This window comes from Phoxinus phoxinus, assembly GCF_949152265.1.
Source record: "Phoxinus phoxinus genome assembly, chromosome: 13".
Classification (NCBI taxonomy): Eukaryota; Metazoa; Chordata; class Actinopteri; order Cypriniformes; family Leuciscidae; genus Phoxinus; species Phoxinus phoxinus.
This window is the reverse complement of record NC_136888.1, coordinates 29,041,365-29,057,466: the sequence shown is the minus strand read 5'-3', so window position 1 is coordinate 29,057,466 and position 16,102 is coordinate 29,041,365. Positions and strand designations below refer to the sequence as shown.

Below are 16,102 nucleotides of genomic sequence, written 5' to 3'. Positions count from 1 at the left end.
AAAACAGAGTAACAGGACATACTTTGCACTTACCATGTCCGAGTCACCTCTAAAAAACACTGAATCTAACTGTGATGTGGCTACTTGTGTAATTTTTTAAGTATTAGATCCATGGGCGAGGCAATTGCACTGAACATCTGGGAAGGTCAAGATGCTGACGTAACTATTACTCACACCTCCACTAATTATTTACCTCAGCCACAGCGTCACATGGCTTTGGCCACACCATTGCGCCAGTGGGATGAAGCACATTAGAAGCATTTGGTCATTAGTCATTAAGATAAATGATAAATGTTTATTGCAGTTAGTAGCAAAAAGCACAAGATGCTACGTTCCAGATTGTAGTAATAAAGGGAACTTCCTACAAATTAGAGTTCCAAATAAATGTATGAGTGGGAGCGTGTTCACATACTATGTACCCTTGCAATCACAATGCAAAGCAAAGTATAAACAACAGTTTCAATCTTTCCACCACCTCAACTCCATATTTATTTCCATAATTAGGTCCAGAGGGGTGATTTAGAGCTCGGGTTGAGTCTCAAGCGTGAGCCTCTTCGTTGCAGAGATCAAACCAATCCTGTTTACCTTTATTGCTTGCATAGATTATATTAATGTGAATTTCAGCAATCAGATTTTGTTAATGTTACTGTTTGTAAATAATAGTTAATTAGGTAGGGAATATGTATAGGATAAGAGAAACTGGGTAGGGAATGGATAGGACAGGATGGTTAATTGAGTTGGAAAAGAATGGAAAGAATAATGTTGGAGGGATATGTGTTGAGGGGAAAGGGGATTTGTTTGGATATGTGTTGAAGGGGTTAATGTAGAGAACTGGTTAGGGAAGTGATACAAAAGGGAAGGGGTCCGTGTTGGGGGAACTCCAAACTGTAGCTTCCAGATCTACAAGCTACTTATTTTAAGTAGGTAGTTCACCCCAAAATTTTATTATTTAAAACATTTAAATCATTCTTATAGTTCTGTCATTTTTTACTCACCCTCATGTTGTTCATGTAATTCTGCAAGTATTTATTTGGCACAAATTAATGAGGACCCTCGATTAAGATTGAAGTTGAACAAATAAATGTCCTCTACATTTGAATGAATGGATGAATCATATGTGCTTTAACGATTCACTGTTTGCATGGTTTTGAAAGATTCAGTGAACAATTTTTGAACCAATTCACCATTTATGGACTCAATAGAATTGTTGAACCCTTTTTTGAACCAATGAATGGTTCAGGAAAAAATCAAAAGAATATTTTTTGAAACGATACACCACTCAAAAGGACTTTACTCAAAAGGTTAATACATTTTTTTTACCAATTAACTGTTTAAAAATAATATTTTTAAAAAATCTATTCACCACACAGAAGGACTAAAAACAAATATACATCAATATTTTAACCAATTCATAATTTGCAAGGACATTTACATTTACATAAACTGTTTGAAAAGATTGAAATCTTGGCAAACTTATTCAAAAAAATGTAACTTCCAAACATGAGAGTGAGACATTTTAGGTAAATATGTTTGAATACTTTTAGTTGCTCCCTGTAATGAATAGGCAGGAGGATGCAATTGCAATACTCAATTTATTAATTTAAAGAAGAAGATAGCACAGGTCAGGGACAAACACTCAGGTGGAATGAAGCAGGGACGAGATGGCGATCCGGTGGTGGTGCGGTGAATCAACGTGCTCGAGTGAACCCAGGAACCGTGGAACATCAAACGACACGAGGAACAGGCGAACTCCAACGAAGAAACTTCACAGACGAGGCACAGGAAACAGGACACACACCGAGGAACAACCAACAACGATCTGACAACATGAGAGTGAAATGACTGGGGTTAAATAGGCAACTGGGATTGAAGACAGCTGGTGACACTAATCAACACAACGAGTAACCACACCCACACAATACACTCACACAGACACATCAGCATGAGACAGCCGATTCATGAACCGTGACAGTACCCCCTCCACTAGGAACGCCTCCTGGCGTTCCCAGGCAACCCTACCTGTCGATTGTAATCATCGATAAGGGAGTGATCCAGGATGTCTCTAGCAGGTACCCAACTTCTCTCCTCCGGACCGTAACCCTCCCAGTCCACCAGGTACTGGAATCCGCGTCCCCTCCGTCTCGAGTCCAGAATGCGGTGTACCGAATACGTGGGTTCCCCATCTACGAGTCGCGGCGGGGGGGGAACCGGGGCAGGCGGATTAATGTGGGAGTAAAATACGGGTTTGACTTTAGACACATGGAAGGCGGGGTGAATTCTCCTGTACGCAGGAGGGAGTTTGAGTCGGACTGTCACCGGGCTAATAATCTTGGTGACAGGAAACGGGCCAATGAATTTAGGGGCTAGTTTGTTAGACACGGAGCGGAGCGGAATATTCTTGGTAGAAAGCCACACTTTTTGACCCACGACGTAGACGGGAGGCTTTGACCGGTGGCGATCGGCCTTGGCCTTCATGCGCCTCCCTGCTTGGAGTAGAGTCTCCCGGGCTCTAGTCCAAGTACGGCGGCACCTCTGGACGAATGCGTGAGCGGAGGGGACCGCGACTTCGGATTCCAGACTCGGAAAAATAGGTGGCTGGTAACCTAAACTACACTTAAATGGCGAGAGGCCCGTGGATGACACTGGTAACGAATTGTGGGCGTACTCCACCATAGAAAGTTGTTGACTCCAAGACGACGGATTCTTGGCAACCAAACATCGCAACATTCTCTCCAGGTCTTGATTGGCTCGCTCAGACTGACCATTGCTCTGGGGGTGATAACCCGAGGACAGACTGACCGTAGCCCCCAGTAACCTACAAAACTCCTGCCAAAATTTGGACGTGAATTGGGAACCCCTGTCAGAGACTACGTCCATCGGGAGGCCATGTAACCGAAAGACGTGATCAATAACTGTGACCGCTGTCTCCTTGGCTGACGGTAATTTGGGCAAGGGAATGAAATGTGCCGCCTTCGAGAACCGGTCCACTACGGTTAAAACAACCGTCATGCCTCTGGAGGGCGGGAGGGCGGTGACAAAATCTAGCGCGATGTGGGACCAGGGTCTCGAAGGGACAGACAGCGGTCGAAGTAACCCATCTGGAGGCTGGTGAGATGTCTTACCAGTGGCACAGACTGAACAAGCCAACACAAAATCGTGAATGTCGCGAGCCATTAAAGGCCACCAGAATCGTTGTTTAACTAGAAAGCCGGTGCGAGTCACTCCTGGATGACAAGCCACGTTGGAGCAATGACCCCATCGAATCACGTCTGACCGTAACCCCTCCGGAACGAACAAACGACCCGGTGGGCAACCAGGCGGAGGCGTTACCCCTTCTAAGGCTGTCTTGACCTTCGATTCGACCTCCCATGTCAGAGTGGAGATGACAATTTTCTCAGGTAAAATGCACTCGGGAGTCACCGGGCGTTCGGATGGATCAAAAATACGAGATAAGGAATCGGGTTTGATGTTTTTGGAACCCGGGCGGTACGAGAGAACAAAATCAAAACGTCCGAAAAAAAGAGCCCACCGAGCCTGCCTGGAGTTGAGTCTTTTAGCAGATCTGATATACTCAAGGTTCTTATGATCGGTCCAAACGATAAAGGGTACCCCCGAACCCTCTAACCAATGACGCCACTCCTCCAACGCTAACTTGACTGCCAACAACTCTCTGTTACCAATGTCATAATTGCGTTCGGCAGGCGATAATCGATGGGAAAAAAACGCGCAGGGATGCATCTTGTCGTCTGAGGAAGCGCGTTGAGAAAGAACTGCTCCTACTCCCACCTCTGACGCGTCGACCTCCACCACGAACTGACGTGTGGGATCAGGGGTGACCAGAATGGGAGCCGAAACGAAGCGGCTTTTGAGGTTGGCGAACACTGCCTCAGCAGTGCTCGACCACCTGAACGTCGTTCGGGGGGAGGTCAAGGCAGTCAGAGGTGTGACTAGTTGGCTGAAATTGCGAATGAAACGCCGGTAAAAATTGGCAAACCCCAGAAACCGCTGTAGGGCCTTACGGGAATCTGGACTTGGCCAATCTACCACAGCCTTAACCTTGTCAGGATCCATACGCATTCCCTCAGACGAGACGATGTACCCTAGGAAAGGAACAGACTGTGCATGAAACGCGCATTTCTCCGCCTTGACAAAAAGCCCATTCTCTAAGAGTCTCTGGAGCACTCGTCTGACGTGTTGAACGTGTTCCTGGAGAGACGAAGAAAAAATCAATATGTCATCCAGGTAAACATATATGAACTGATCGACCATGTCTCTCAACACGTCATTCACGAGTGCCTGGAAAACCGCTGGGCTATTGGAAAGCCCAAAAGGCATAACCAAATATTCAAAGTGCCCCCTAGGGGTATTAAAAGCGGTTTTCCATTCATCCCCCTTCCTGATGCGGACCAAATGATATGCATTACGTAAGTCCAGTTTCGTGAAAATGGATGCTCCCTGCAACCTCTCGAAAGCTGAAGACATCAACGGCAAAGGATAGGAATTCTTTACCGTGATGTTGTTCAGTTCTCGGTAATCAATGCAAGGTCGCAGAGAACCATCCTTCTTCCCAACGAAAAAGAACCCCGCCCCCGCAGGAGATGAGGAAGGCTGGATGAACCCGGAGTCCAGAGAATCAGAAATATATTTCTCCATGGCCTCCCTCTCGGGAACAGAAAGAGAGTAAAGTTTGCCCTTAGGCGGAGATTTACCTGGAAGTAAGTCTATCGCACAGTCATAGGAACGATGCGGAGGAAGAGAAGCAGCACGAGACTTACTGAACACCTCCTTCAGGTCCTGGTACTCCGCGGGCACGTTAGACAAATCCGCTGCCTCACTCTGAAACACAGAACTAGACACAGAAGGACAGGCAGACACTAAACAGGACTCATGACAGTGGTTACTCCAAGTGGAAACAGTGTTAGTGCACCAGTCAATGCGGGGATTATGCTTAGTCAGCCACGGGTGTCCCAAAACCACTGGTGCAAGTGGTGAGTCCATGAGGAGGAAGGAGATGCGCTCTGTGTGATTGCCAGAAGTGACGAGGGTGAGGATTTCAGTGGAGTGAGTGATCCGGGGGAGTTCTTGGCCATTGAGTGCGTTGACGGAGATCTGGAGCTGGAGGGGAGTGACGGGGATCTGTAGTTGACGTGCAAGATTAAAGTCCATAAAATTACCCTCTGCTCCCGAATCCAGTAGTGCGCTGGTGCAGTGCGTAGATGTTCGCCATCTCAGTCTTACCGGGAGGAGGGTCGATGATGGTGATGAGGTCTTCTCGGCGGAGATCCCACCCGATAGTAGCCTCATACTTACTATCGGGCCTGCTCTTTTACCGGGCAGGCATGGATAAAATGGCACGCCCGGCCACAGTACAAACATAGTCCTTGGGACCTCCGCCTTTCCCTCTCCTCCCGGGAAAGCCGAGCTCTCCCCACCTGCATGGGCTCGTGATCGAATGTGGGGCTGACCGCGTTCGCTCCACGAGACTGATGACCCTCTGTGCTGGACTGTGGACGACTGGGGTGCGTCCATCTGGTGGCTCGACTCAAGCGAGCGTCGACTCGTAGGGCTAAGTCTATTAATCCATCCAACTTCTCAGGTAGGTCCAGTGTATAAATCTCTTTCTGAACGCGGTCAGCCAGCCCATGCAGGAACATATCCCACTGCGCCGACTCGTTCCAACGGCACTCTGCGGCCAGGGTGCGGAACTGGATGGAATAGTCCGCTACCGAGCCTTCCCCCTGTCGCAGTTCGGCGAGTAATCTGGCCGCCTCCTTACCCGCCACTGCCCGATCGAAAACCTTCTTCATAGCTTCGGAGAGTGCCTGGAACGAGTCGCAGCAGTCGTCTCCGTTCTCCCACACCGCCGTTCCCCAAAGCGCTGCTCTCCCCGACAGCAGTGTCAACACGAACGCCACCTTGGCGTGTTCAGTCTGGAACGTACGCGGTTGTAGGGCGAAGTGCATGGAACATCGGGTGAGGAATGCTCTGCAGTACTCGGGCTCGCCGGAATATCCCTCAGGTGTCGGTAGGCGTGGCTCCGGTCTATCCACTGCTGCGGGTGCTGATGGTGGTGGGGGAACGGGCGGTGCGGGGGGCGCAGTGGGAGTCCGCAGAAGCGCGACCTGTTGGGTGAGCTCGGACACCTGCTTCAGGAGTGCTTGAACCGCCCGACCTGTGCCCGAGATATTCTCCTCTTGCTGATCCATGCGCGTGATGCTGTGCGAAATGAAGTCATTGAGCCGGGTTGAATCTGCTGCATCCATGGTGACGGTCAGATCGTTCTGTAATGAATAGGCAGGAGGATGCAATTGCAATACTCAATTTATTAATTTAAAGAAGAAGATAGCACAGGTCAGGGACAAACACTCAGGTGGAATGAAGCAGGGACGAGATGGCGATCCGGTGGTGGTGCGGTGAATCAACGTGCTCGAGTGAACCCAGGAACCGTGGAACATCAAACGACACGAGGAACAGGCGAACTCCAACGAAGAAACTTCACAGACGAGGCACAGGAAACAGGACACACACCGAGGAACAACCAACAACGATCTGACAACATGAGAGTGAAATGACTGGGGTTAAATAGGCAACTGGGATTGAAGACAGCTGGTGACACTAATCAACACAACGAGTAACCACACCCACACAATACACTCACACAGACACATCAGCATGAGACAGCCGATTCATGAACCGTGACACTCCCCAACACAGGTAGGAAATATGGATGTATTGCTGTTGCTATTCATTGTAACAACTAATTTGCTGTTGTCGCCTATCTTGTGTTTCACACTAAAAGCTAATGATCTCTTGATACTATTCCTCAGCTAATTGCCCAGATAGCACACAATCTAGTGCCTTCTGTTACTGAAAAGTGTGTGATGCACATTTAAACCTGTAACATCCACTACTTCAGCTTTGAATCCTTCGGCTTATCCCTCTGGCATACTGTATCATTATGATCACACAACACAGCCACACCAACACAAGGCACTTGACATATATTTCACCCATTGAGCTGTCCTTTAATAGACATCTGTACTCCAACTATACAACTCCTTTTAGCATTCGATTCCTGTACTTCTGTCTAAGCAGGGGGTTATTTCTTACATTACTTAAAAAAAAAAAAAATCCTTTTACACATTGATTTTTAAGCAGTTCCTTCCAATTAGTTGCCGCTCTCAGCAGTGATAGCAGTTACCCAGAGGAGAGCGATAGACCAAGGCAGACAGAACAAAAAAAATCTTTGATTAGAAAACTGAGCAAATTCGCACAGTCCTCTGTAAAGCCTGTCTAGTGTGACATCACAGCGTTGCCACACCAGATTATTGGGTAATTCATTGAGCCTCTATTAATTTACACAATTATTATCAGTTCCCACTTGGCTTTGGGTGCTTTTTGTTGGCTCCATGGTTTCTAATAATTCATCTCAATGGATTTGCTTTAATATTCTGTCACTCTTTCATTTGAAAGTTTTTTATGGACTGTCCCAAGGCCTCTTGTTTGTCATAGGCCGAGGGATCCTTCAGACATCTCAGGTCCGTCAACTATGTTGTTATCAGATGTCTTCAAGGACGTGTTTGGCGTGATTAAGCATAAGCACAATGAGAGGAAGTAGCACATATTTCCTGAATCAAACATGTTTTGGTTTTATAACCTTCAAATAACTGTCACTGTTTGAAAAAAAATTAAATTAAAATAAGTTCAATTATTAAATTATTAAAAATGCACTAAAAAGACTACAAAATTATTCAGAAGAAGAAAGACCTTTTCAAAAATGTGTTTAGCAAAAGTAATGCCATTTCCAGTATTTCTATGATGCAATTTAATCATCATTAAAGCTCAACAACCAAAATATCAGATTATGACCAAAGCTGTTTTATTATTTATGACCAGTGTTGGGGAAAGTTACTTTTCCTTACTAATAATAATCCCCATACTTTCAATTGGCTCTATCACTCTCCTCTCCACCGATAGCTGGTGTGTGTTAAACGCCCTGGCGCCGTTGTACTGTGGCTGACGTTACATCATCCAAGTGAATGCTTCACACTGTTGGTGGTTGAGACCCCCTGATATGATAAAGCACTTTAGATGTACAGTAGTACATAGTAATGCGTTATATAAATGCCTCATTATTTTCAAAGTAATGCATTCAAATATTGTGTTACCCCTTAAAAAAGTAACTAATTGTGTTACTACTTTTTATAGAAAGTAATCCATTGTTACTTTTCCGTAATTTTTTCTCTGCTTGTTTTTTTTTTTTTTTTATAACAAAACAAATGTTATATTCTTGGCCAATGTAAAGCCCTTTCACACCAAAAGTTAAATGAATAAGCATCAGGAGAAGAAAGTTCAACATTTACTTTAGTAATAACATGCAAAACATGCAATAAAAAGTTAAACACATATGTGCCGTTTATCTAAAGTCGCTTTTTGCTTATTAGTATGGTTGAATTGGATCATTAACCCTTCAAAGTCTAAGGGGTTTTAAGTCCGCCTGGCACTATGTTGACATTTTGGCTTCTGGAATGGTCAATATTCATAGCAGAGTGAAGAGAGACATATTTCTGGATTCTATAGATTCTCAGCTACAATGTGGATGCATTGACAACACACTTCTTGAGACACTTGTATGTGTTCTAATGTGATATATCATCAAGAAATACAAAAACAGAAGTTAAATATTTTTGTTTTTATTATATAAAAATATAAAAAATAAATTAATAAAGGATTTTACAACAAATATTTATTCCTCAAAGGCTTTAGAACACCTGCAAAAAAAATTGGGTGAAAAAAAATATTGGTATAAAAATATAGGCCTAAGCGGTGCTGGGTGGAAAAGGGCGAGCGGTCGGGGTCCTGGGTTCAGCAGATGTACTCGGCTGCTCTGTGGTTTCCGGATTTAGACTAAAACACACAGATTTTGTCATTAGTTTAGATTACCACATATCAAAAGTTGTACAGCCTTTCTTATAATGAAATAAAGATTAGCTAGTCATCATCATGTGTGCATTTTTTACATCCAAGTCATAGGACTTCTAACTACAAAATTATTACTGGAGCCTTCATCATAGTATTATATGCACAGAGTAAATACAATGTCTAAACCAACCAAACCCCCTCCCATGTAGACACATAGTACAGGCCTTAGATAAGGCTTACTGCACCATTATTTCTAAAAAGCTACAATAAAATTTTACCTAAAAAACATTACAATAAAATGCACAGAGTAAATACAATGTCTAAACCAACCAAACCCCCTCCCATGTAGACAAATAGTACAGGCCTTAGATAAGGCTTACTGCACCATTATTTCTGAAAAACTACAATAAAATTTCCCTAAAAAACATTACAATAAAATAGACAAGCAAAGTAAACGAAATAGCTTATAAATGAAGATGGACTAACGTTACATGCGGCCAAAACGCACACATTATTTGATGGCACTCATTATTTGATTACTGCTCCGTTATTTCTGAAAAGCTAAAATAAAATAATTCTACTAAAAAAACGATACAATATATAGGCTATTAGACAATATATTATCAGCAATATAGCATTCATAATACTTACTCCTCAAATGGATCGATTCCGTCCAAGATTTGATCCTCTTCCTCCGAATCAAACCGATCTGGATCAGATCCATTCTCACTCTCATCGCTGTCGGCAAAAAGCATTTCAGCAACTTGCTCGGCAGAGAATCTTCGTTGTGCCATGTTTTCTTTGAAAATAATCTTGCCAAGTACAAATAAGCGTATCTGATATATCTCCAAATGTGCGCGTCCAAAGACCGTGTATAAAAAAGTTGCGTCAGCAAACAATCCGGCTATCACAGGTGGAATTGATTTCAAACCCCTCCCCTTTTTTACATTCCTGGCCCATCTGACAACGTCATTTTTTGTTTTTGGTCTGTGATTGGTTCACACACAGATCTGTGATTGGTTCACACACACCAACAGCATTTTATATCATTAGATAGAATAAAGTACAATTTCCTTGTTTTGCGGTAAAATGCTATAGATTTGCACTAAAATACGGAAGGCTTATCATTCGCGAAAGTCAACACTGTCTATGCAGACGAATGTCAGCTTTTTCATAAAAAAAAAAATTAAGTTAATACCTTAATCCATTCCAAAGTTATTAATAGATATGTCAGGGGTGCGCACTTTGACGCTCTAGAGCGTCAGTCGACTTTGAAGGGTTAAAGGTCAGTAGCGAAGACATTGCTTAATAAAGTGACATTGAAAACATGAAGTGTAGTTGCGTTAACATTTAATTATTGCAGGTTTGCAATAAAAGTAATGCATTACATAGTTATATGAAAAAAGTAATCTGATCATGTAACTCGCGTTACTTGTAATGCGTTACCCCAGCACAGTTTATTATATATTTGTATTTAATAGAGTTTTGTGTTTGCATTTCTGTAGTCTATATCTGTTATTTAGTTTTCTTTCTTGTAAAAAGAACTGAATGTGTTTGTAACAATGTTCAGAGTTTAGGAAAGAAGGAGGTGGGAACCGGCTAACAATCAACGGAACTTCAATTCACAAAATAGACAATAAAATATACAAAATAAATTAAAGTAAAGCAACCTCTCACGGACAACTGCCACATAAACTAAAACAAAACAACAACATAAAGTCCAGGTCTGGTCCTCTATCGTCCTCTACTGTCGTCACTCCTCGCTCCGTTCCCACAGCTCTCGGCCCCGCCCTGCTTGCCACAGTGTTAATTGGTGTTAACTATGAGATATTAGTCACAATTTAATAATTATACTTTTATAAAATATATGTATAAGTCCTCAAAGTGTGAGTTTATATGCAAAGAGACTTCTTTTTGGGACAAAAAAGGACCGTTCCCATGTACACAAGTGTAGGCATTGTAATGCATGAGCTGAAAGGGGAATTTGGTGTCTAGAGGTTGCCATGGCTGCTAAAAGCTCTCTCGGTCACAAATGCACAACGTTTAGGTCCCTGCGTACCCCATAACTAACTATTCTTCTTGGCCCTATCATCAAGACCCTGTTTGTTTTGTTGTTCTGTCAGTCATATATGCGACACCCTCTAATGCACTGTGTCCTGATTACTGTGTTTTGCAGAGACAAAGCTGGCCTGCACTTTCAACGGAGTGGAGTACCATGATGGGGACATGTTCAGGATGGACGCCTGTCGCTTCTGCCGCTGTCAGGGAGGAGTATCCGTGTGCTTTACGGCCCAGTGTGGCGTCCTCCACTGCGAGCGCTACTACGTCCCTGATGGAGAGTGTTGTCCGGTCTGTGAAGGTTAGATGTCCCTTGCATTAGCTCAGGAAACCTCGTATACAAGAATATATTCCTGTTCTTCGAACACTGTTTGATAAGAGCATAAGCTGTCTTATATGTGCACCTTTCTCCAAATGATACAAGCGGTCTTTAGCATTTAGCACCTTGTGCCTTAGGGCCTCTTTTGCATTTGCTGTTGATGCTCTGCCTGTAATTGAGGTGATTTTTGTGAATTTTAATGAACTATGTCATCCAGGTCCAAAACTAGATTCTAAAGCAATTATGACGTGACTAGTTTTTTAACTTCACAGAAGATATTGTGCATTTTTACATTACGCGATGGGGAAGATTCTGTCAATTGGACGTTAAATTTGCGGGATAAATTCTTTTTGTGCTTTGTATTCTACCAATTCAATGAGCATCCAGGGCTAATTAGTTCAGGGAAACTGTTCATTGTTTTATTTTGTAGACAACCTGTAATAGGCTGCAAGGGAGCATGTAATTTCGATTGCAATGCTTCTCTTGTGGGTAGGTTCTGTTGTCCAATACATAATGGCTTGGAAATACCTTGCAACATTTTCTGCTCATGCTATATTTATCAGATTGTGGTCATGTTGAAATTAGTTTGCGAATGATTTCGCTGTTATGTAGTTAATTAAAGCGAAACTCCCCAGTACCCTGTAGCTTTCCTCCTGGGAGCTTTACTGCAATGAATTAAACAAAGGAAATCAGCCAACTAAAGTTAGACGGCTCACGGTAAATATACAGTAAGCCTGTATGATTCCATGTGCTGAAGGAAACAAATCATTGGAATCAACAACTGAATCATTAACCTTTTTGACTTCAAGGGTCCCCATTGTCCACAACACAATTAGAAGGCTTCATGACATGTCTAGTTGTTCATAATATACGGTATAAGGATTTTTACTAATATTTTGTACTCACAATTTTTACCTGATAAAATATTTTAGACTTTGGCATAACTATAAAAGGACCATGGAGTTAAAATTTTATTCATTTACATTACTTTTTCAGGTCTAGAAATCACACTTTTACAATTAGGGCAACAGTTTTTGAGAGAGTGAATTTAAAATATTTTTTATTGTTTTGGTTTATTTTAATGCTTGGTTTTGCATTTTTAATTATTATATATATTTATATAAGTAATTGTATGGGCCCCCTTGGAAGTTTGCTGAGGCCCCCTAGTTGAAAACCACTGTCTTAAGCTGCGGTCACATTAGCTAAATTTCACGGCTAAAAACTTCCATTGTTAATATTCTATCAATGTATGAAGCAGAGTTCACACAAAGTCACTTTCAAACCAAGCAGCTTTCTATCGGTTTCAACACAGCCAACTTGAACTTGATGCAAAATCTGCATGGAGAAATCTTTCGCTCTTGAGCAAAATTCCATATTGCACGGATTTCTATTGAAATGACTCCATCTCTATTGTGAAAATTTGCAGCACAACTGTAAATGTGACCCCACCTTTAGAAATAATACTCTAGCTCATCCTTCATATAAATGGTAAATGGTAAATGGACTGCATTTATATAGCGCTTTCACAGACCCAATGGCCAACAAAGCGCTTTACAATATTGCCTCACATTCACCCATTCACACACTCATTCATACACCGACAGCAGTGTCAGCCATGCAAGGCGATCCAGCTCGTCGGGAGCAGCTGGGGTTAGGTGTCTTGCTCACGGACACCTCAACACTTGGTCAGGTGGAACCGGGGATTGAACCACCAACCTTCCGGTTTGTAGACAATCTACATGAACCACTGAGCCACTGCCGCCCTCATATATGTATTTTAACTCTGTTTTCAAGTGTATAAACACTGACCCTCCTGGAAAATCCATGTAAAAGCTGAAAACTGTTTTGGAATATGGTTGCATGAAACACTCTAAAGCTCTGGCAGTGTGAATAAACGAAACCACATAATCTCAGAGCCCGAACGAAATTTCTGAAAGAAATCTTCCATAATATCTGTGTGAAAGGGAGTTAAGATGCAAAACTTGTCTAAGCTAATCATCAGATGGTCTAAACTGGTCATTAGCTAGTCTATGCTGGGTATTAGCTAGTCCAGGCTGGCCATTAGTTCATCCAGATTTAGTCCAAGCTGGTCACTAGATGGTCCAAGTTAGTCAATAGATGATCTAAATTGGTAATTTGCTGGTCCAAGCTGGTTATTAATTGGTGCAAGCTTGTAGACATTCTTGAACCAGCAACAAACCAGCCAAACTTGAGGTGGTCAGGAACCATCTGCTATGTTTTACATCTGCCATGTTCTGAACAGCTTAAACTGACCTTTAGGTCAGCAGGGTGCACTGCAGAGGATGTCAGGATGTTCAATGTCTTTTTGCTCTCTTACCTTCTCCCGTATAGACCCCATCTACCCGGTGCTCAATTTAGCCGGCTGCTATGTGAATGGGCAGATCCTGGCTCACAGAGACCACTGGCGTGAGGACGACTGCACCTTCTGCCAGTGTGTGAGTGGAGACGCCCGCTGTGTGGCAGCTGCCTGTGGCCACAGCTGCCTCAATCCTGTCACCGTTCCCGGAGAGTGCTGCCCTGTGTGTGAGGGTAAGAACACATGCACTTTATGGATGTGGGTTGGAGTTGTGTTGTATTGTATTGTTCTTGGACCTGAAATGTACTCTATGCATGTACATGAACAGAAATGTTTATAGTTATGTGTCATTATGAAATTATGCAGTTTTAGAATGCATCACATTTATCACAATAGCCCGTCTTAACTCTTCTATAGTTATCTATAGCTAGTGTTAACTATCTTCTATGGTCAGTTTCACTTTCAGGTCAACTACTGCTATGGCGAAGCTACAGTTTAGTATAGTGTTACATTTACAACACAATGCTTGCAAAACTCTCTTCTATGATGCTATAGTGGTTGCTAGGGTATTGCTAGACAGTTGCCAAGATGTTCTGAGTGGCTATAAGGGCCTTACTATGCAATTTATAGGTCGCTTTGGATGCTTGAGTGTTGTAATGTTCCTTCCTTACCTGCCCAAATCAAGTGCTCTCTATGATAATATGGGCCCTAGATATGTTTTGAGGGTAACACTTCATTTTGATGGTCCCTTTTGAACATGTGGTTGACTATAAGTAACTGCAACTACGAGTATTAGTAGACTGTCTGCTTAATATCTGCTAACTCTTTATTCTGATGCTCCCCCAACAGACATTCTGACTATAAGTAACTTTGCATGTCAACTTAGAGTGTTAGTAGACTGATAGGGTTAGGGTTAGAAAAAGTTGACATGCAGTTGCAAAGTTACATATCAAAATAAATAGGGACCATCAAAATAAAGTGAAACCGTCTTGGATCCCTTCAGTGTGAATTAATCTGCACATTTAATCAGCCAGGTGACAATCGCAAGTCATAGAACGAACCTCTAACACTAAAAATGCACATTAACTCAGTTATAACTCATTTGAGTCCAGGTCAAGACCTGAGTAGGTTGAATCCAGGTCAAGGCAGAGACCTGAAGATGGTCAAGAATACAGAATACTACAGTACGGATTTTATTATAGCAATGCTTGCCTTTGCAAACACTGCTATCTCAATATGTACTTGTTTGTCTACAAAACAATGAGGACATCACAATGAGTGACGATTCGACAAATCAGTGAATTGTTTTTTGAACTGCTTGACTGAAATTACCGAGTCTCTAAAATGAATTGGACTTTTGAGTCTGTGTGTGTGAGCGAGCACTTTCTCCGTTTCCTCTCAATGTTCTGTAGTACTCTGAATCTTTTGAGTTTCCATTCCAGTCACATACTGTATGTGTGAATAATCTATTGGAATGAGAGCAGGACAGGCAGGTGCATACCTGGATCCAGCACAACCTAAACATCTCCATCGTCTCATATCTCAGGTCTATATGCATTGTGTCTCCTTTACTGTCATGCAACGCTGCACCAAAACCCTTCCTGTGGATTTCCCTCCATTAGACCTTGCTCCCTACCCTCGCAAGCAGTGGAATATCATATCCCACCTGCCCATGTATTTTTCATACTGCTCACAGATCTGTAACGGCTACCCCTGGGACTTCCACTCCCACTGCAGCTGGCTGGGTTTTCCTCTCAGTGTTTGTTGCGAGCAACGTTTTGTATCTCGTGATAAGCTTTGATTAAGCACCGCGAGGTATGGACGCACACTTCGGTATGCAGGAATGCAGGTCGGTTTGCCGGGGCATGGGCTACATTCTTGTAGAGAGGGTTTATAAAGGTTATTTCACACATGGGAAGAAGCGAGCAAGTGATAGATGAGTGGCAGGAATGTCGGATAATGAATTTCTCCCAGGATTGGCTGTGTGTGTCGACCGATGACATCATCCTTTTGAATAAAGCTGGAGAATATAGATTTTCTCACGTCTCTGTTTGCCGTCTAGATTTTCAAATCACAAAGTTACATGATGTTCTTTTCACCTCCTGTTATTCACAGACTTGGGACCAGGAAAGGAAAGCTTGTTCAGAGTGATTAACAATCTTATCAAGCCATCCTAAATGCCAGACTGACAATATGTGTGGAGGAGGTTATGAAAAACCATACTAAACAAGCAGCATTTTTTTTTTTTTTTTGTGGCTGTGGGGGCGAGACTCCACCAACTGTCGTGTTGATTATGATCAATGCGGTTCCAGTGGAATTGAGTCACACCGGGGGTAATAGGATTCCTGTCTGTCTCATCTACCCTCTGCACCTTCAACCTCCTTCCAATTAAAGATCCAAGCAAATGAAGCATCCCTCTTTTGCTCCGGCTCAGTATATTGAGAGAAAACAACGCCTGGAGTGCTTCGTCTCATAGTGGTGCTTGC

General features: G+C 42.9%; 1 protein-coding gene across 1 annotated transcript in view; it reads left to right on the top strand.

The window, feature by feature from the left end:
• crim1 (cysteine rich transmembrane BMP regulator 1 (chordin-like)) overlaps window positions 1-16,102 on the top strand; it is a 119,958-nt gene that overhangs the window by 78,068 nt on the left and 25,788 nt on the right. The window contains exons 6-7 of the mRNA XM_079632439.1: window positions 11,099-11,281; window positions 13,652-13,849. Of these exons, the coding sequence (XP_079488565.1) occupies window positions 11,099-11,281; window positions 13,652-13,849 (381 nt within the window). The remainder of the gene's footprint in view (window positions 1-11,098; window positions 11,282-13,651; window positions 13,850-16,102) is intronic.